General features: G+C 36.9%; 1 protein-coding gene across 5 annotated transcripts in view; it reads left to right on the top strand.

Moving 5' to 3' along the window:
- Positions 1 to 21,188, top strand: part of SNX14 (sorting nexin 14) — an 87,203-nt gene that overhangs the window by 51,066 nt on the left and 14,949 nt on the right. For all 5 annotated transcript variants that reach the window (XM_032154601.2, XM_032154581.2, XM_032154590.2 and 2 more), the window contains 6 exons: positions 1,871 to 2,003; positions 5,176 to 5,377; positions 8,995 to 9,078; positions 11,013 to 11,113; positions 13,176 to 13,287; positions 21,086 to 21,126. In XM_032154601.2, the coding sequence (XP_032010492.1) occupies positions 1,871 to 2,003; positions 5,176 to 5,377; positions 8,995 to 9,078; positions 11,013 to 11,113; positions 13,176 to 13,287; positions 21,086 to 21,126 (673 nt within the window). The remainder of the gene's footprint in view (positions 1 to 1,870; positions 2,004 to 5,175; positions 5,378 to 8,994; positions 9,079 to 11,012; positions 11,114 to 13,175; positions 13,288 to 21,085; positions 21,127 to 21,188) is intronic.

The following is a 21,188-nucleotide window of genomic DNA, read 5'->3' as shown; positions in this document are numbered from 1 at the left end:
ATTTTTTTTTTTTTTTTTTTTTTTGAGACGGAGTCTCGCTCTGTCACCCGGGCTGGAGCACAGTGGCGCGATCTCGGCTCACTGCAAGCTCCGCCTCCTGGGTTCACGCCATCCTCCTGCCTCAGCCTCTCTGAGTAGCTGGGACTACAGGCGCCCACCACCACACCCGGCTAATTTTTTGTATTTTTTAGTAGAGACGGGGTTTCACTGTGGTCTCGATCTCCTGACCTCGTAATCCGCCCGCCTCGGCCTCCCAAAGTGCTGGGATTACAAGCGTGAGCCACCGCGCCCGGCCCTAATTTTGTATTTTTAGTAGAGATGGGGTTTCTCCATGTTGGTCAGGCTGATCTCGAACTCCTGACCTCAGGTGATCCACCCGCCTCGGCCTCCCAAAGTGCTAGGATTACAGGCGTGAGCCACTGCACCCAGCCAACATTTTTATGTCTTGGGAATTTTTTTTTTTAATCAAGGACAAGGTTGTGTCTACAATTCTGGATTAAAAAAAAAACCTAATTGTATGTTTGTTTAGATAAAATAATCTAGTTTAAGTACCACTTTTACTGCTTACTACTTATTATTAGTGTTTTTCCAGAAGTTTGATTTACTTCTTGGGTGTGTGTAAAATACACATTACTACCTATTGGTGTATTTGAAACTTGATTAATTTTCTTTCTGTAATTGTATTATTTCAGTAGATAACTTAATTTTTGTCATAAATAATAGCTTATTAGGAGTAATAGCTATACACTTGAGCATTCAAAACAAACTTTCTCAGATTTTAAAATAGTCATTTTTATTTGGATATCTGTTATAAGAGCAGTATTACCTAGTGAACATGACTTTATTTTATTTTATATATTTTTTCGAGATGGAGCCTCACTCTGTCACCCAGGCTGGAGTGCAGTGGCGCGATCTTGGCTCACTGCAACCTCTGCCTTTAGGGTCCAAGTGATTCCCCTGCATCAGCCTTCCTAGTAGCTGGGATTATAGGTGCCTGCCACCTCGCCCAGCTAATTTTTGTATTTTTAGTACAGACGCAGTTTCGCCATGTTGGCCAGGCTGGTCTTGAACTCCTGACCTCAGGTGATCTGCCTGCCTTGGCCTCCCAAAGTGCTGGGATTACAAGTGTGAGCCACTGTGCCTGGCCTTGAGCATGACTTTTAAATTGGATAAAAGTTACGGTTTTAATTGCTGAAACATTGGGTAGTAGGCTAACGGACATTTTTGCTACTTGTAGCTTATTTGTTTTGTTGCTTTTCAGCTATTTCTGCTTTCAGAAATTCAGCTTAAAAAAATGGCAAAACCAACATTTAATATTTATGGCAGAGCAGACCGCTTCCTCGGGCTACATTTGCTTTTATCCCTATGCTCATTGCTAACCTTTCCCTTTGGCACTATTCTTTTTCTTAAAGTTCCATCTGAAAATGAAGTACTGAGAAAGTAATAGTTTAATGTTTTTTTCTGTTGCATAATTTTAGTCCAGTTACCTTAAAGGGATGTTTTTGGTTTTGAATTTTTTTCTTTCAAAATATTGCAATAAGAACTATATTCCACTAGGGGGCTCTCATCTTTTAAAAATTTTAATCCTGTTAATATTTTGAAGTTAATACTAGGTAAACTTTGAGTGTTTATAAATAAATATTGTCCTATTTATTCATCCACCAAATTTAAACTTTTTAAATACTGTGTCATTTTTGACTTCTGAGATGTTGATACTTAATCCGTGTACGAAAACTCCAAAAGTTATGTTAGCTATATCTTTAGTTTATCATTTTCAAAACTGTTTTTCTTTTTTTAATAATGGTTTTCAATAAACTAGACTGTTGCAATAATTTTCTATGTACTTGATACATTTTTGTTTAATATTCAGGAACACACAGAAAAGGGGAGAATCATTTGGAATCAGCAGAATAGGTAGCAAAATTAAAGGAGTATTCAAAAGTACCACAATGGAGGGAGCTATGTTGCCTAATTATGGTGTAGCTGAAGGTGAAGATGATTTTGTAAGTAAAATGTATCAATTTGACTTATTTATAACTTCAGACTTACTATAACATAAAAATTAGATATACTCATTATTTTCCTTTTTTTAGAGAATCTGTATTCTGTTTAATACTTTACCTTTATCTTCTTACTTCAGACTTCCTTTGTATTTCTCATTCTTTCATCAGTTGTGATAGTTTCATGACGTGAATCTAATTTTTAAAATTCCTGAGAACTGTGTTATTGCTTATTAAGGCAGAATGGTTCCTGCTAAGCTGAGATACTTCTAATAGTCAAGCAGTTTACCATCTTTTGGTTAAGCTTCAAATTCTGATGTTACCTTTTTCCCACTATGTGCTCCAGGTATACAGTTGCTAATAGATGCTCTAACTCCTTGCTTACTTAAACTACGGTCTGTTGACAAGCAGCATTGGCATTACCTGGGAGCTTGTATAAATACAGAATCTCAGGCACTATCCTAGACTTACTGAATCAGTTTGCATTTTAACAAGATTTCCAGTTGACTTATATGCACATTTTACTTACCATCCTATTTTATTTCTCTGTATCTTTGTCTTGCTTGAAATGCCCTTCATTTGTGTATTGACCTAGAAAATTCATATGCATCCTTCAAAATGCAACTGTTCCCCATAAACCTTTACCCAAATCCCCAAGTTGAACTGAACATTTCCTCCTTTTGTGTCCCTATTATATCATATGTTAAAGCTTATACCATAATGTATTTCAAGTTATGTGTTTATGATTGTCTTTCCTATCACATAGTCCCATAAAGGCAAGTATTGTCTCATTTGTACTTTTTATTTTTATTGAATAGAGATCTTGGATTCTCATTTTGCCTTTTAATGACCCTGGGCACTGGGGATGAAAAGATGATTAAGACGTAGACCTCGGCTTTAAGAAATTCACTAACTTGGGTATAAAAGGGGTGTTTAGTACTGATTGTATTGATGATGACCAAGAGGGAGGAAAGGTGGGGAGACAGGAGTAAACCCTTTTCTTTACCCCTTCCTTTTGACCTTTGTCCCATTGCCTTGATGTAAGGGTCACTGATTCTTCATAATAATTTAAATGGAATAAAATCTTATTTAAACCTTTTTTTATTAATTCAAATAAAGCAGTTTTTTAATGCCTTTATTTTTTCCCTATAAGTGTGAGTAGTATTTTTTTTTTTTTTTTTTTTTTTGAGACGGAGTCTTGCTCTGTCACCCAGGCTGGAGTGCAGTGGCACGATCTCAGCTCACTGCAACCTCTGCCTCCCAGGCTCCTGCCTCAGCCTCCTGAGTAGCTGGGATTACAGGTGCCCGCCACCACACCCAGCTAATTTTTGTATTTTTTTTGGTAAAGATGGGGTTTCACCATGTTGGCCAGGCTGGTCTGAACTGCTGACCTCGTGATCCACCCACCTGTAGTCCCAAAGTGTTGAGACTACAGGTGTGAACCACTGCACCCGGCCTTGGTGTGGGTAGTATTTTTATGCTGGGTGTGGTGGCTCACATTTGTAATCTCAGTACTTTGGGAAGCTGAGGCAGGAGGATTGCTTGTGCCAAGGAGTTCAAGACCAGCCTGGGCAACATGGTGAGACCCTGTCTTTACAAAAATTAAAAAATTAGCTGGGTGTGATGGTGCGCAACTGCAGTTGTAGCTACTTGGGAGGATCACTTGAGCTCAGGAGGTCAAGGCTGCAGTGAGCCATGTTTGTGTCACCGTACTCCAGCCTGGGTAGCAGAATAAAAGCCCGTCTCAAAAAAAAAAACAAAAATTGTGGATAGAAGAAAGTAGATCAGAGAAAGTCTTTTTCAAAATAATGTTTATGTTTTCTAATTTTAAGCATATTCTCAGTTTTTTAATAATATAGAACAGTGGAAAAAATTTAAACGCCACATACATGCATAATCTACCACCCAGTAACCACTTCTATTAATAGTTTGGTGATTTTCTTTAAAAAAAAAAAAAAAAAAAAAAAACTTTCCCTTTTCACCCCTGTAGACTACATTTTATATATATAGTTTGCTATCTTTTCTGTCTATTCAATATTATAACAAAAGTACTTAACCGTGTTATTATGAACTTTTAAAACATAATTTTTTGTGGAGGAAGATGTATTTTTTATTTTTTGCCTTCCCAATTGCTTGATACACAAGCTGTACTTTAGCCTCAGGAATAGGAGGCTATCTTTAAAAAGCTGAGAGAGTTTGCTTTGTTTTGTAGTGACCCAAGGAAGAAGGAAATTCTTTTATTATTATTATTATTATACTTTAAGTTTTAGGGTACATGTGCACAAGGTGCAGGTTTATTACATATGTATACATGTGCCATGTTGGTGTGCTGCACCCATTAACTCATCATTTAGCATTAGGTATATCTCCTATTGCTATCCCCCGCCACCCCACCAAGAAGGAAATTCTTGATTGGGATTAAAGATAGTTGTAACAGAAAGTTGGAGAAGCAGGCAAACTAATGTCTAATACTATCAAGAGAAAACTCAGGGACAGTAAGGTGCTAACGCAGACTAAGATGATGCCATTTAGGATTTAGAAGACACTGTGCTAGTTCTAAGCTGTGGGACCTTGGGGAATCCTCTTTGTCTTGTTTAGGAAGCTGAGGGAAAAGAGAAGCTTCCAGTTTCACTGCCGGGTGATCCTAAATTGGTTTGTGATCCTAAGTTGGACATTTAGGATGTCTCATTGGAGACTTAGGAGACATTATCTCGAACTCCTGACCCAGGTGATCCACCCACCTTGGCCTCCCAAAGTGCTGGGATTACAGGTGAGAGCCATCGTGCCCAGCCTGACATTATCTTTCAGAACCCTTGTTGTGATCATTTGGAAGCAGTGCCTACTTGCTCTGTGTTTCCCAGGCTAGTCTCAAACTCCTGGGCCCAAGCAATCCTCCCACTTCAGCCTCTGAAAGTGTTGGGATTATAGGCACTGTCCCCAGCCTATTATATTTTCATATACAGATGATGTAAGAAAATTTGGAGTTGATGCTAGTAACTTGTTAGTTTTTAACTTTTTACCTTTACTTTTTCAGTAGAAAATTTAATATCACCTAGCTTTCAGGGTCTTAAAAATTATCAATTGATATGGGCATATTACTTTATATTTGTATTTCATATGCTGTAGTTCTAAAGGTATTGGGAATATTAAATTCATCCTGGTAATTTTTTTCCAGATTGAAGAAGGTATTGTTGTAATGGAAGATGATTCTCCAGTGGAGGCTGTGAGCACACCTAATACTCCCCGAAACCTTGCTGCATGGAAAATTAGCATTCCATATGTAGACTTTTTTGAGGATCCCTCCTCTGAAAGGAAGGAGAAAAAAGAAAGAATTCCTGTGTTTTGTATTGACGTTGAAAGAAATGATAGAAGAGCAGGTAGGAAGCTTTCTGAACACCTTTCTTAAAAGATGCCCATGAATGAGTATGTTGTTATCAGGTATGATAAACATTTTGCCACTTCTAACTAACAAATATGGCTGCATATCCAAAAGAGAAGTGTCCAGAACAGAAAATTGAAAGAAAGCTTAGGATGTCCTAGGTTATCTTCATAGAAGTTAACTAATTAACTTGATTAACACTTATTGAGTGATGCCTGCTAGACACCTGACAGTCCATCAGGCATTCAATGTAATGTTCTTTTAATGGTTTTGTTGCTGTCATTAGCCATTGCACTTACTTATCATTAATCCATATAGCACTATATCAGGTATTATTCTAGTTTAATTAAGACAGTGTTTTCTCTCACCCATTTTGTGGGCTAATTAGAATTGAGGAAAATATGGCCAGGCATGGTGGCTCACGCCTGTAATCGCAGTACTTTGGGAGGCCAAGGCAGGTGGATTACCTGAGGTCAGGAGTTTGAGACCCGCCTGGCCCACGTGGCAAAACCCTTTATCTACTAAAAATACAAAAATTAGCCCTGCCTGGTGGTGCGTGCCTGTAGTCCCGGCTACTCTGGAGGCTGAGGCATGAAGATCGCTTCAATCTGGTAGGTGGAGGTTGCAGTGAGTCGAGATCGTGTGACTCCACTCCAGCCTGGGAGAAAGAGTGAAACCCTGCCTCCAAAAAAAAAAGAACTGATGAAAATATGGTTAAAACTTTACAAGTTTTCTTCATGTTTTGCCATATTTTTTCTTTAGGTTATTTCAGATATAGACTGTAATAGAGACCAGGGTTAACAGCATCTGTAGCAGGATAAACAGTCACCACTTTAAAGTCCTACTTGTAACTTGGTAAAAAGAAATCGAATTAAAAAATAAAATAGTCACCACTTTGCACTTTTTCCAAGAAGTGGGGCAGTGAGTGTAACGAAAAGCACCACATTTTGAGAATGATGAGCAGAAAATAAAGTTGAGCTCAGGAAGAGGGAATTATGAGGAAAGAAGGAAAAAAGTGGCAATGTTAGAAAGTGGTTTTGAGAGGATAACTAAGTAGTAGTGTGAAGATCAGTGCTAATTATTCTTACTTATTTTTCAAAAAGTATTAGGTTTTCTGATTTTCCTCAGAAGTTGATCCTGTTTCAAGAACATGAGACATAGGAATTGGGAGGGAAGAATGCCCAGAGTAGCTAGTTATAATTTTTCCTGTCATAACTAAATATCAGGCAGCATCTTTTTCTGTCCAGGTCTTAGACCATACTGCCTGATTTTGCTGGAGTTGCTGTTCAGTCTTAGTAGTTGCTGTTCTTTCACATTCTGACAGGTGGACAGCTAAACCATTGTCAATAATAGAGTCAAATTTCCATTTCAAACTTAGTTGTGTTTGGAATATACTTTTGTTTTTGCTTTAGGACAACTATTTTTAATTTTTTTTTTTTTTTTTTTTTTTTTTTTTTGAGGCGGAGTCTCGCTCTGCCGCCCAGGCTGGAGTGCAGTGGCGCGATCTCGGCTCACTGCAAGCTCCGCCTCCCGGGTTCACGCCATTCTCCTGCCTCAGCCTCTCCGAGTAGCTGTGACTACAGGCGCCCGCCACCACGCCCGGCTAATTTTTTGTATTTTTTAGTAGAGACGGGGTTTCACCGTGGTCTCAATCTCCTGACCTCGTGATCCGCCCGCCTCGGCCTCCCAAAGTGCTGGGATTACAAGCGTGAGCCACTGCGCCCGGCCACTATTTTTAATTTTTATGCTTTATCTTAAAAGGTTAATCATTTAACAAATTATAATAATTCATGGCTCAGTAATTAAAAAATAAAAACCAAAAAATCTTAAAACTTTTATTTTATTTTTTAATTTAATTTTTTTTCCTTTTGAGAGAGGGTCTTTCTTTGTTTCCCAAGCTGGTGTGCAGTGGCATGACTGTGGCTCACTACAGCCTCAACTTCCCAGGTTCAAGCGACCCTCTCACCTCAGCCTCCTGAGTAGCTGGGACTATAGGTGCATGTCACCACGCCCAGCTAATTTTAAAATTTTTTTGTAGAGAAAGGGTCTCACTATGTTGCTGAGGCTGGTCTCAAACTCCTGGGCTCAAAGCGGTCTTCCTGCCTTGGCCTCCCAAAGTACTGGGATTACAGGCGTGAGCCACTGTGCTGGGCCAAAAGCTTGTATTTTAAAGATAATTTTTGTCAACAGTGCTGCAGACTTCTACTGTCAATGTAATGTGCTCTTAGAAACTATGATCTATGAGGGAGAAAAAAGTATATCATTTAGTATATTGATTTTGTACGGGTAACAAAATAACAATTTCAGCATTAAAAACCTAGCCTAAATATACTATGGATCTTTTAAGACCAATGTTGAAGAAGAAAACTACGATTTGCTTTATATGTTGTGATCAGGTTGGTTTTTTCTAAATAGAAGGAAGTGTTGTTTTGGATGATTGTGGTATTGGTTCACTCGATCTACTGCATTCTCAAATCTATGGTAGACTGATGGTAGATGTTAACAATAACAGTTAACATTTATGAAGTATTTACTCTGTTCTATGCACTGTACAGAAGTGCTTTATGTGGATTATTTTATGTGATAGACACAATTATTGTTATTCTACATCTAAGCAATGTAAGGTACAGTGGTGTTATTTGTTCAAGGCCACATAGTAAATGGGGGCAGGGTTAACTGGGATTAGAATAGGCAGTCTGATTCCAGACTTACTCTTTAAACCATTACTGTGTGCTGCCCAATTTAGTAGCCACTAGCTGCATGTGGTAATTAAAATCAAATTAAATTGTATTAAAATTTCAGTTCTTTGGTTGCATTAGCTGCCTCGCAAGTACTCAGCGGCAACATGTGGCTAGTAGCTACTATATTAATGCAGGTACATGGAGCATCTTCGTAACTGCAGAAAGTTCTATTGGATAGTACTGCTCTATACTATATTAAATTAGGACAATATGGTAAATATTTGAGAAACCCCAAATCAATAAAAAAACTCTTATGAAATACATCATTTTGGTGATATTTTTAAAATAATCATAATTGCATGATATTTTAAAGTTTCTCTCAGCTCTGATTCTGTTATAGAAAAAGTATATTTGAGATAACTTCATAAATAGATGAAATTTATCAGTCACTTCTAGGTAACTAAAATATGGGATAAAATGTGTTAATAATGTTATGCCAAAAATAACAAATTATGACTGTGGAATAATGTCCAGCTTTCTATTTTTTTTTTTTTTTTTGAGACAGAGTCTCGCTGTGTTGCCCAGGCTGGAGTGCAATGGCACAATCTCGGCTCGCTGCAACCTCTGCCTCTTGAGTTCAAGCGATTCTCCTGTCTCAGCCTCCTGAGTAGCTGGGACTATAGACGCCTGCCACCACACCTGGCTGATTTTTGTCTTTTTAGTAGAAGCAGGGTTTCACCATGTTGGCCAGACTGGCCTCGAACTCCTGACCTCAAATGAATGATCCATCCACCTTGGCCTCCCAAAGTGCTGGGATTATAGGCGTGAGCCACCGTGTCCAGCCAGCTTTGTATTCTTAATGTTTTAAATATGGCATTCTTTTAGGGTTTTGAAATTATTTGTTATTCAGTGTGTGTGTGTACTCAATTTACAGTTGGACACGAGCCTGAACATTGGTCTGTCTATAGAAGATATCTTGAATTCTATGTACTTGAATCAAAACTAACAGAATTTCATGGTATGTTATTCTTTTTGGATAAAACATTACATTTCAGCTTTAGCATTCTTTAAAGCTATGACACCAGATTAATTTTTTTATTTTAAGTAATTGAAATACAAGAAATACAACACTGATGCTTGTGTACACTTTTATTGATAACGGAAATGTATTATTTATCTTCTTATTTTTATTTATCTGTATATTTAAAGTTCTTGCAATGTATGTTTATGCTTTTTTTAATAAAATCAAAATTTAAAAATAGCTATTTTAAAACTATATTTTAGAAAGGGTTCTCTATTTACTCTTTTTTGTTCTTCCTGTCTCATCAATGTATTTATTTTGATTAATATCAGGGATATAGTTATAAAGATTTTCCAGCTTTTTTTTTTTTTGTATTTTGCTTGGTGAATTTTATTTGTGTGTTCTAAATCTTTTTATTTTAGAAAAGCTCTGTAGAGTGTCCCCGATCCAAATTCAGGTTGGTTTTTATTGAGAAGGGTATGGAACGTTCCTTTCCCTGTTATAAGAGCAAAGCCTGTGATAAGGATGATTATTATGGGAAGATAAAGAATACAAGGTCCCACTCCATATTTTTGCCTAGATTTTGAGTTTGTACTTGTGTTCAAATGGTTTTGTCTTTCTCTCTACCAATCTGGTGCAGTACCATCCTTGTTCTTTCTCTGAAAACTACTTTTTTTGTTTAAGGCTGAGAGAAGACAGTTTATCTCCAGACTTTTCTTTTTTGATGCTAAAGTTTCTAAAGCCAGCCCTATCTGAGAAAGCCCATTCATGCTTGCTTGTTTGCTTGCTTGCTTCCTTCCTTCCTTCCTTCCTTCCTTCCTTCCCTTGTTTCCTTCCTTCGTTTCCTTGTTTCCTTCCTTCCTTCGTTTCCTTGTTTCCTTCCTTCCTTCGTTTCCTTGTTTCCTTCCTTCCTTCGTTTCCTTGTTTCCTTCCTTCCTTCGTTTCCTTGTTTCCTTCCTTCCTTCGTTTCCTTATTTCCTTCCTTCCTTCCTTCCTTCGTTTCCTTGTTTCCTTCCTTCATTTCCTTCCTTCCTTCATTTCCTTGTTTCCCTCTTGTTACTCAGGCTGGAGTGCAATGGCACGATCTTGGCTCACCACAACCTCTGCCTCCTGGGTTCAAGTGATTCTCCTGCCTCAGACTCCCGAGTAGCTGGGATTACAGGCATGTGCCACCACACCCAGCTAATTTTGTGTTTTTAGTAGAGATAGGGTTTCACTATGTTGGTGGCCTTTTTTTTTTTTTTGAGATGAGTCTCGCTCTGTCACCCAGGCTGGAGTGCAGTAGTGTGCTGTCAACTCACAGCAACCTCCGCCTCCCAGGTTCCAGCGATTCCCCTGCCTCAGCCTCCTAAGTAGCTGGGATTACAGGCATTTGCCACCACGCCTGGCTAATTTTTTTGTATTTTTAGTGGAGATGGGGTTTTATCACATTGGTCTTGAACTTCTGACCTCAAGTGATCTGCTCGCCGTGGCCTCCCAAAGTGCTGGGATTACAGGTGTGAACCACTGCACCCAGCCTACATTGTGATTTTAAGCCATTTATATAGCATTAACAAAATGCTATTTTTTTTCCCTGTGAGAAATTAGTTATTTCTTTAGTAAGGTTTTGTCTAATAGAATCTCACCAATTTAAAAAAAAATCTCATAATAATTTTTTGAAGCTGTTTTACTAGAATAGAAAGCTAAAAAATCTATGTCAAACAGTGATTGTTACAAGAGTAATATTTTGTTTATCAGTAGACTCAAGTTCTTTGGTCTGGACTTCTGACTTGAAGCTCTCTGGTTTTGTGAAGATTTTCAAAGAATAATGTCACATCTGTACAAGGCAGTATTGCTAATCTGAATGTGCCATAGTAAATTTTAAAACCTAATTTAAGGTTTTAAAAATAGTAGCAGAACACAGTAATAACTATAATATATACTAATTTCAGGTACATTTCCTGATGCCCAGCTTCCTTCTAAGAGGATCATTGGCCCCAAAAATTATGAATTCTTAAAGTCAAAGAGGGAAGAGTTCCAAGAATATCTACAGGTATAGCATCAACTGTATTAATTCCAAATGTTGCTAATCATAGCATTCTCTAATTTGTCTCTTTTTCTCTTGTACTTACATGTTCTTTGGTTTATAAATACCTTTCCATGTGGATTTTAATTTAAAAAACATTTTTCCTTGTGAATTTTAGAATGAATTTTTGTCAAAAGTATATTACTTCCCCCCCCTCTCCAAATTGAATGAAATGCAAGATATTTTCTTAGGGGAAGCAAAATCTTAACTTAGTTTTAGGCTAGTTAAAACTTCGTATAGGACATTAAAAAAAAGAAACTTTTGGTGTAAAAGATTAGATGCCTTTGAAGAATACTGGGTAGTATTCTTAGAATATTTGTTACTGTTCGTTCTGTTTTCTGTTTGATTTTTGTGTTTAGCTTTTTCTGAACTTTGGAGTCCTCTCTCCTATGTTATTCCTCAGTCCCTTTTCTTTTGGGTTCATAGATATTTTTCCAATTTCTACTATTTGCGATGTGGAGTTGAATTCCATTTTTCTCAGTGTGTACACATTACATTATGTTAAAATGTATGGGTATATTATTTAAATACATGGTACAGTCATCATAAAAGTTACTTGAGACATCAGGCTCTCCGAGATTAATAAACATTTTTCTTTATCAAGTGCTTACAAGGGAGAATACTTTTAATTTATTAAAAAAATACTTTATTTGGGCATGGAATTTTATATTTTTTAAAAAATTTTGATTCAGTTAAATTTGGATGCTTCCTAGCCAAAAAGAAAGACTTTTAAATTAAAAATACCCAGCAGTGTAAAGGAGTATTTACACTTTATTTCCTATCTCTGAACTGTTGAATGCTTTCAACTCCAAGTTGAATATATATGTGTGTGTGTGTGTGTGTGTGTATGTCTATATATGTATCTTCTATATAAATTTTTGGTGATGTAAAAATTGAAATATTAAATAATAACTACTGCAAGGAAGTTTGGATAAAACACAAAGCTATGTTTTTGTTGATACTATTAACTCATTATTTGAACCAGCTAATTATTTCTACAAACTAGAGTACTTTACTCTGGAAGAAATATTTTCTCGTAATATGGATTTAAATTAGAGATAGCTGTACTGGTTTTTTTAATGTAGATTTCTGCTTATAAAGTTTTGTAACTGTTTCATAGTTAGGAAACTATTAGGTAAGACTGGGTTAATTTTGGCTTTTAAAAGTCTTTTTTTTGTTTTTTGTTTTTTTTTTTTTTGAGATAGAGTTTTGCTCTTGTCATCCAGGCTGGAGTGCAACGGCACGATCTTGGCTCACTGCAACCTCCACCTCCCGAGTTCAGCCCATTCTCCAGCCTCGGTCTCCCAAGTAGCTGAGATTACAGGCACCCACCGCCACTCCTGGCTAGTTTTTGTATTTTTAGTACAGACGGAGTTTCACCATGTTGGCTAGGCTGGTCTTGAACTCCTGACCTCAGGTGATCCACCTGTATCAGCTTCCCAAAGTGCTGGGATTACAGGCATGAGCCACCGCGCCCAGCCCATGTTATCTTATTAGAAAATAGTGTTGCAAGAAGAACAGACAACAGATTTTTCAAGTTATTTCACATTTCCACATCTAGTTTTCTGCAAAACCCTTTATGCCGACTTTTAAAAATTTATCAGGACATCTGTATCATGCTCTCATATTTTTCTATAGTTGAGAAACTGGGTAATAATAGTACCTAATGTTTAGTTTTACTGTGTGTCAGATACTGTGCTAAATGCTTTATATAACAATACTATAAAGTAGGTAGTGTCATTATTCTCATTTTATAAGTTAGGAAACTGACTCTTGGGCAATTTAGGAACTTTTCTAGTGTCACTTAGCCAGCATGTGGAAGAGCCAGAATTCGAACCCATTCATATCTGACTATAAAGGCCAAGGTCTTACCTACTATCCTATATGCTTCCCTCTAAAAATGCAATTGCTTTATTATTTTAAATATAAAGTAGCTTTTAGGGATTTAAAATTTAAAAAAATTAAAATACAGTTTTGATTACTCCTCTAGATTTCTAAACTGTGTTTTCCCTTTTTTTGTTAATTCAAGAAACTTCTGCAGCATCCAGAACTGAGTAACAGTCAACTTCTGGCAGACTTTCTTTCCCCTAATGGTGGGGAAACACAATTTCTTGATAAGATACTACCAGATGTAAATCTTGGTAAGTCAATTTAAAGAATCATTATAATAAGCTGAAAAGAATCAGCATTTTCAGATTAATTTAGAAAAATACATAGTATAGCCTATGGTAAATTCCGAGGGTCCTTATTTCTGCATTTAGAGATAAATTGTCAGATGCTGACCTTAATCAGTCCATTTTGAGTTCTGATTATTTAAGCAGTCACTTCTAGCCATTTGTCATCACAGAAAATTACATTAGTCAATGTATTTGTAAATTTATTTTCTTAAATTTAAATATAAGAAAAGTAGAGATGGTATTTTTAGTATATGTGAATCAGTGTTTTCATCATACAGTATATGAATAGCTGTGGTATTTGAAATTTCTCATTAAATATCTCAAAAAGACTAGATCTGTTAACATTTAACTTAGTTTAAGACAGTTGCATTTTTCCACATCTTTAAGTTATATCGTGCCCGTCCTTATTTTGTATTATAAAGCATTATAAATATTCCTTAAAACCTAATTTTTGGTTCACTTATAGTAGTAATTTCGGTAAGTAAACTTTGTATAAACCAGCTTTTAATTAACTTGAATTAATATGTCATTCTGAGCAAATTTCATTTCATGGTACTTCTGTACATGAATTTTATTTAAAGTTTAATTGTTGGCTATAAAACTGTGGCATGGAATGTACACATGAGATTGTGGAAATATTTCTGCTTTGAATATCGTTAATTTGTTTTGAATTTTTCATTAGTAACTTAGAAAAATAATTTAGTTTCTTGATCTTTAATTTCAAAGTAACTTTACAATTAGTAAAACCATTTTGCAGTTAGTAGATTGCCTTATTTCTACTAGTACTATTGTAAAGAAAATGAAGATGTGTCAGAAAGCTTATATTTGCTCTATTTTTAAAAAATACTAATTTTTATTATGACAGATATAGAATCTATAGTCAAAGCACAGTCTGCTGGGATACTGAAGACATTATTATATTTTTGCTGTTAGAGATTGAAGTTAGTATTTCCTGAAGATCATGTTTCAGAAAGTGTTTTTGTGTTGTAATACTTGAGCACTTAATTTCAGCTATCACTTTTGGATGAATTATTTATTATAGTTTGTCTGAATAGCAACAAGTTCAGCAGAAATCCAGATAGATCATCTTCTCTAACCACTAATATAATACATACATTATAAGTACATGTATAAAAAATAGAAATATAACAAAGGATTCAATTAAATAAATGGTAGTCTGAAATTTTCCAAAGAATCATCCCATAAACCCCTGGCATGCCTCCATTCTGTTTTAAAAACTGTTCCTTAATTACTATTCCACCTGCTGGTTATCAGTGATTGGATTTTTTCTTTTTTTTTTTTTTTTCTGTGATGGAGTCTTGCTCTGTCACCCAGGTTGGACGGCAGTGGTGTGATTTTGGCTCACTGCAGCCTCCACCTCTCAGGTTCAAGCAATTCTCCTGCTTCAGCCCCCCAAGTAGCTGGGATTACAGGTGCCCACCACGACACTCAGCTAATTTTTTTGTAGTTTTAGTAGAGACGGGGTTTCACCACACTGGCCAGGCTGGTTTTGAACTCCTGACCTCAGGTGATCCATCTGTCTTGGCCTCCCAGAGTGCTGAGATTACGGGCGTGAGTGAGCACCATGCCTGGCCAGTGATCTCATTGTTAACAGAGACATCTTCTCACTCCTCAGTCTTCTTGACCTCCTCTGCAGCATTCTTTCCTTTAGAAATTCTTTGCCTTTGGCATTCATTATTGCATATTATTCTCTTAACTGTTTCAGTCCTATCACTGCATTTCCATCCTACGCAATCCTCCCTTATCTCTATACACATAAATATAGGTGTTTTCCAAGCTCTGTCCTCAATTTTCCTCTTGCCAGTCTCCACAGAACCTATTATTTTAATTTTTGCCTATATGTAAATGTCTCTTTTTTTTTTCTTTCTTTCTTTTTTTTTTTTTTTTTGAGACGGAGTCTTGCTCTGTCGCTGTCGCCCAGGCTGGAGTGCAGTGGTGCAGTGGCGCCATCTTGGCTCACTGCAACCTCTGCCTCCCGGGTTCAAGCAATTCTTCTGCCTCAGCCTCCCTAGTAGCTGGGACTACAGGCACACACCACCTAGCCCAGCTAGTTTTTGTATTTTTAGTAGAGATGGGTTTCACCATGTTGGCCAGGATGGTCTCTATCTCTTGACCTCGTGATCTGCCTGCCTAAATGTAGTCTGACCTTTAGTTGTACCTTTCTAATATCCAGTTGGACGTCACCATCTGATCTGTCATCTTTTCAGAACCAACGTGTAATTCTATTAATGATACTACAGTCATTTCAGTCATGCTTGAAATTTTACCATTACCTCTTGGATTTTCTCTCCCATGCTCTCACTACACATCTTTTTTTTTCGGAGATGGAGTCTCTCTCTGTCACCCAGGCTGGAGTGCAGTGGCGTGATCTCAGCTCACTGCAACTTCTGCCTCCTGGGCTCAGGCGTTCCTCCCACCTCAGCCTCCTGAGAACTACAGGTGTGCACCACCACACCCAGATAATTTTTGTATTTTTAGTAGAGATGGGGTTTCACCATGTTGCTTACGCTGGTCTTGAACTTCTAAGTTTAAGTGATCCATCTGCCTCAGCCTCCCAAAGTGCTGGGATTACAGGTGTGAGTCACCATGCCCTGCCTTACACATCTTTTTAGTTCCCAGATTCTGTAAGTTTTTCCTGTTTGATGTCTAACTCGTGTCTTCCTCTTCATTCCCTTTACTCTGTCCTTAGTTCAGTTTTCATTGCCTCTTATTTGAACTGTACTAAGTTTCCTATCCAATCTCCTGGATTCCCATCCTCCTGCTCTCTATCAGTTTATCTTATGTAACACAGCCACATTAATCTTCCTAAAGTACACGTTTGACCATATCTAAAATCCTTTGGTTTTTCTGTCTTTGTTAACTTAGGAAATCTTTATTGTTTAATATGGAACCCTCTGAAAACCACTGTGTGCTTCGATACCAATATATCTTACCAGTATTATTTCTTACTACTTCCTTTCATACTTTAGCAAAATCGAATCCCCTATATTCTTTTGCTCCAGTGCCTTTGTTTATACTCTTTTCTTCTACTTTAAATGCTCTTCCATATTACCCATCTTTGAAGATCCAACTGAAAGAAAGGGATGGCTGGTTCTTCTTAGGGAAACAGGGAAGCCTTTCTTAGGAAGGTATCATTTGTCTAATATTGAAAGATTAATAGAAATCAGCAGGAGATAGATAAGGAGATCATTCCAGTTGGAGGGACTGGCATGTACAAGAGGCATGAAAGAGGGAATCAGCTGGTAATGTTTGGAGTATCTTGAAGGTAGAATACATGCAAGAGAGTGAGACTAGAAAGATAAGTTATGGCCAAATGTGTCATGATAAAGAATTTGGACTTGATCATCTAAGCAGGGGGAAAGAGACACTGATAGATTTTAAACAATGAAACCTAATCAGATTTAGGTTTCAGAAATCCAACTCTGGCAGCAGTTTAAAGGATGATACTAAGTACTTAGAATCAGTATCTGGGAATAAACCTAGTAGAGTATGTGTGTGCATTACCATTATAGAGAAAATTGTAAACTTTTATTGAGAGATATTAAAGAAGACCCAAGAAAATAGAAATCGTATTCATTGTTTAGAAACCACAATATTGTAAAGATGTAAATTTATCCCCAAGTTGATTTCTAGCTATAATACAGCCCCAATCCACATCAGACAGGTTGTGTATGTGTGTATACCTTGAAGCTGAATCTGTAATTTATATAAACATGCATAGGACCAAGTAGGTAACACATTTTAGAATAAGAACAAGGTTGGAGAGCTCTATCATATGTCTTGACTTATAACACTAAATTAATCAGTAGACCCCTGGAACAGAACAGAGATCCCCAAACCGATCTGTACATCTGTGGACACTTGATTTGTGAGCATGGCTCTGCAGAATGGGGAAGGAGTCAGCTTTTCAAGAAATGCTACTGGGACATTGGGTATACATTTGAACTCTTACGAAGTAGCCACATTTAAGTAGACTAGAGTCCTATATAGAAACCTGTAAAGGTATTAGAAGATTGCAGAGATAAATCTATGTAGTCACAGTCAACTAAATTTGACAGAGGTGTCAAGAACCTACATAGGAGAATGGATACCCTTTTCAATAAATAGTGCTGGGAAAACTGGATATCCATATGCAGAAGAATGAAACTAGACCACTGTCAATCACATAATAAAAAAATCAAACTCATAGTGGATTAAAGACTTAAATGTAAGACCCCAAATTATAAAACTACTAGAAGAAAATGAGAGGAGGATGCTTCTCGACTTTAGTCTAGGCAAAGATCTTATGGCTAAGACTTCAAAAGCATAGGCAACAAAACAAAAATAGACAAATGGGGCTAGAGTAAACTATTAGGTTGGTGCAAAAGTAATTGCGGCTTTTGCCTTTTTTTTTTTCTTTTAAACAGCAAAAATCTCACTTTTGCACCAACCTAATAAAAGGCTTCTACACAGCAAAGGAAATAAGCAGCAGAGTCAAGAGACAACCTGTAGAATGGGAGGAAATATTTATGGATATTTTACCTGTATGTTTTGCAACTATTTAATCTGTACAATGGGAGAAAATATTTGCAAATATTGCAAATTTAGTTAGAAGACAATACAGTAGAAAAATGGACAGAAGAAAAATAATTTCACCAGCCTGGGCAACGTAAGTGAGACTCTGTCTCTACAAAAAAAAAAAAAACAACAACAAAGAATTAGCTGGGTATGGTGGTGTGCATGTGTAGTCCTGGCTGTTCCAGAAGCTGAAGCGGGAGGATCACTTGAGCCCAGAAAGTTCGAGGGTACAGTGAGCTATGAGCACACCACTGCACTCCAGCCTGAGTGACAGAGTGAGACCCTTTCTCTAAAAACAAAAGAAAAACACTTCACAAAAGAGGAAATCAGATGGTCAATAAATACATGGGAAGGTGCCTAATTTCATTAATAGGGAAACTCAAATTAGAATCATATTTGGGAAACACCACATTCACCAAAGTTTTTAAAAGTCTGATTATACTAAGTGCTAAGTATTGGTGCAGATGTAAAGCAACAGGAACTCTTACACACTGTTAGTAGGACTATAAATTGAAAAACTACTTGGAAAAATTGTTTGGTATAAAAACTGAAGGACCCAGCAGTTCCTCTCTCAGATATGTACTTTGGAGAATCTATCCATGTTTAAGAACGTTCATAGTAGAATTCTTTGTATAGTCCAAACTAGAAACAGCACAAATGTTCATCACAATTGAATGGACAGATAAACTGTGGTAAAGTCATAACATTGAATACCCATATCATGAGGCTACTAGCAACAATGTGGATGAACTTTTAAAAATGTTGAATGAAAGAAACAAAAATGAAAGAATGTATACAGCCTGATTCTTTTTACATAAACATCAAAACAGACCAAACTAATATAAGCTGGAAAAGTTTGAATAAAATTGTTAAAAAATCGTTGGGCGTGGTGGCTCACACCTGTAGTCCCAGCACTTTGGGAGGCTGAGGCAGATGGATCACTTGAACTTAGAAGTTCAAGACCAGCGTGAGCAACATGGTGAAACCCTGTCTCTACTAAAAACACAAAAATTAGCTAGGCATGGTGGTGGGTGCCTGTAGTCCCAGCTACTCAAGAGGCTGAGGCAGGAGAATTGCTTGAACCTGGGAAGTGGAGGTTACAGTGAGCCGAGATCACACCACTGCACTGCAGCCTGGGCAACAGAGCAAAACTCCATCTAAAAAAAAAAAAAAAAGTTAAAAAATAATACAGCATTGGCTAGGTGCAGTGGCTCACACCTGTAATCCCAGTATTTTAGGAGGCCGAGGTGGTTGGATCACTTGAGGTCAGGAGTTCAAGACCAGGCTGGCCAACATGGTGAATCCTTGTCTCTACTAAAAATACAAAAATTAGCTGGGCGTGGTGGCGTGCACCTATAATCCCAGCTGCTTGGGTGGCCTAGGCAGGAGAATTGCTTGAAACTGGCAAGTGGAGGGAGCCGAGATCATGCCACCGCGCTCCAGCCTGGGCGACAGAGTGAGACTACATCCCTTCTACTACTACTGCTACTACTACTACTACTACTACTACTACTACTACTACTACTAACTACTACGGTATAAAAGCAATGTTTCTAAATATATTTTATTTTTTATTCATTTGTATTCATTATGGTTTTTAGAGACAGAGTCTCACACTGTTGCCCAGGCTGGAGTGCAGTGGCACAATCATAGTTCACTGCAGCCTCAAATCCTGGGCTCAAGTGATCCTTCCTGCCTCAGCCTCCCAAAGTAGCTAAGACTACAGGTACACACCAGCACACCTGGCTAATTTTTAAATATCTGTAGAGATGGGATCTTGCTATGTTGCCCAAGCTGGTCTTGAACTCCTCTCCTCAATTGATCCTCCCACCTTAGGTTCCCAAATTGCTGGGCTTACAGGCATGGAGCCACCCTGCCTAGCCTCTAAATATATTTTATATGATGTAATCTGAAGTAATGTATGTGGAACTAAATCAGTGAGTTAAATAATGCGAGTGGACATTTGGCTTCTGTCTATACCCACCCCCCCACCCAAATCAATACATTTATTTGAGTCAAAATATTTAGTGTGTGTTTATCTTTTTATTGGGGGAAAAAAGTGAGGACAAAATATTTGGTTATATATGGTGTTTAGGAGATTGGGTACTCCTGGTTACTGACTAGGTTTGATTGAAGAAGAAATGATCAAGGATGATCCAACTTTCTATTTAAATAACTGGACGAATGCTGTTACTTGTTGGAATAGGGGATACATTAAGAGCAGTGTTAAACTTACTGAGTTTATAGAATCCAGTTGAAGTTTTATAAAGCAAGAGAGTCCAGGAGACAGGCAGGGATTAGAGATTTGAATTCTATTTGAAATCAGATTGAGCAAATAATTTGGCTCAGTAAGAACACATAGAAGACAGAAAAGCATAGGATGAAACCATATAATTTAAGGAACTTGGGGACATTCTAAGGAGGGAGTGTTATGAGAACCAGCAATACCAGAAATAGCCAAGTGGGAAAGTTGGGTGGTTTGCCTGTCACAAAACAGTATTTTTATTCTTTATTATTAATGTCCCCTTCTATTGCCATAAATCTACTTTTTTTCTGATTTGTTCAGAAAGCAGTTTAAGTTGTACTTATCAATTTTGATTGATTTTTAAGTCATTTCTAAATGCAGGAGAAAATCTCAAGATGTTTGATGTTTTACAATAAGGGAAACTGGAGATCAAGAAGTAATTTTAGCAAACATAGGATTTAGAATAGAAATTCTTAATCTAAAATTCAGAATATAAACTACTGAAATAGTTTTAAATATTGAGGCAATTCTTAAAACTTTTTTTTGACTGGCCTTTGCATATCTTTAGATACCATTATATATTAACTGTTACTGAAAATCCTTTGAAAATATTTCTTATGGAAATTTTCACAAAAGTAGACAAAATTATGTAATAAACTTCTTACTCAACTTTGTTATCAACCCTTGGCTTGTTCCATCCCTTCTCCCACCACTTACCTCACTGGATTTTTTTAAAGTAAATCCCAAATATATCTATAAATATTTCAGAATACCATATTTATTGAAAATTTCCATGGAATGTGAAATGGTCAATCATAAGTACTTTTTACAGTTTTAACTTGGCTATTTCGTATTTAAAATTACCTGGTTAAGTATTCATGTGAGCAATTATGAAGAGTTTTATGCCTTCCTAAAATAATGTTTTACTTTTAATTGCAGGGAAAATTATAAAATCTGTTCCTGGAAAACTAATGAAAGAGGTGAATAACTGATTTATGTGTGTTCTATAACATGATAGTCATAAACATATTTAAATATTGAT

This window comes from Hylobates moloch, unplaced genomic scaffold (genome assembly GCF_009828535.3).
Source record: "Hylobates moloch isolate HMO894 unplaced genomic scaffold, HMol_V3 SCAFFOLD_2, whole genome shotgun sequence".
NCBI lineage: Eukaryota > Metazoa > Chordata > Mammalia > Primates > Hylobatidae > Hylobates > Hylobates moloch.
The sequence above is the reverse complement of the archived record's forward strand: the minus strand, read 5'-3'. Positions and strand labels throughout refer to the sequence as shown.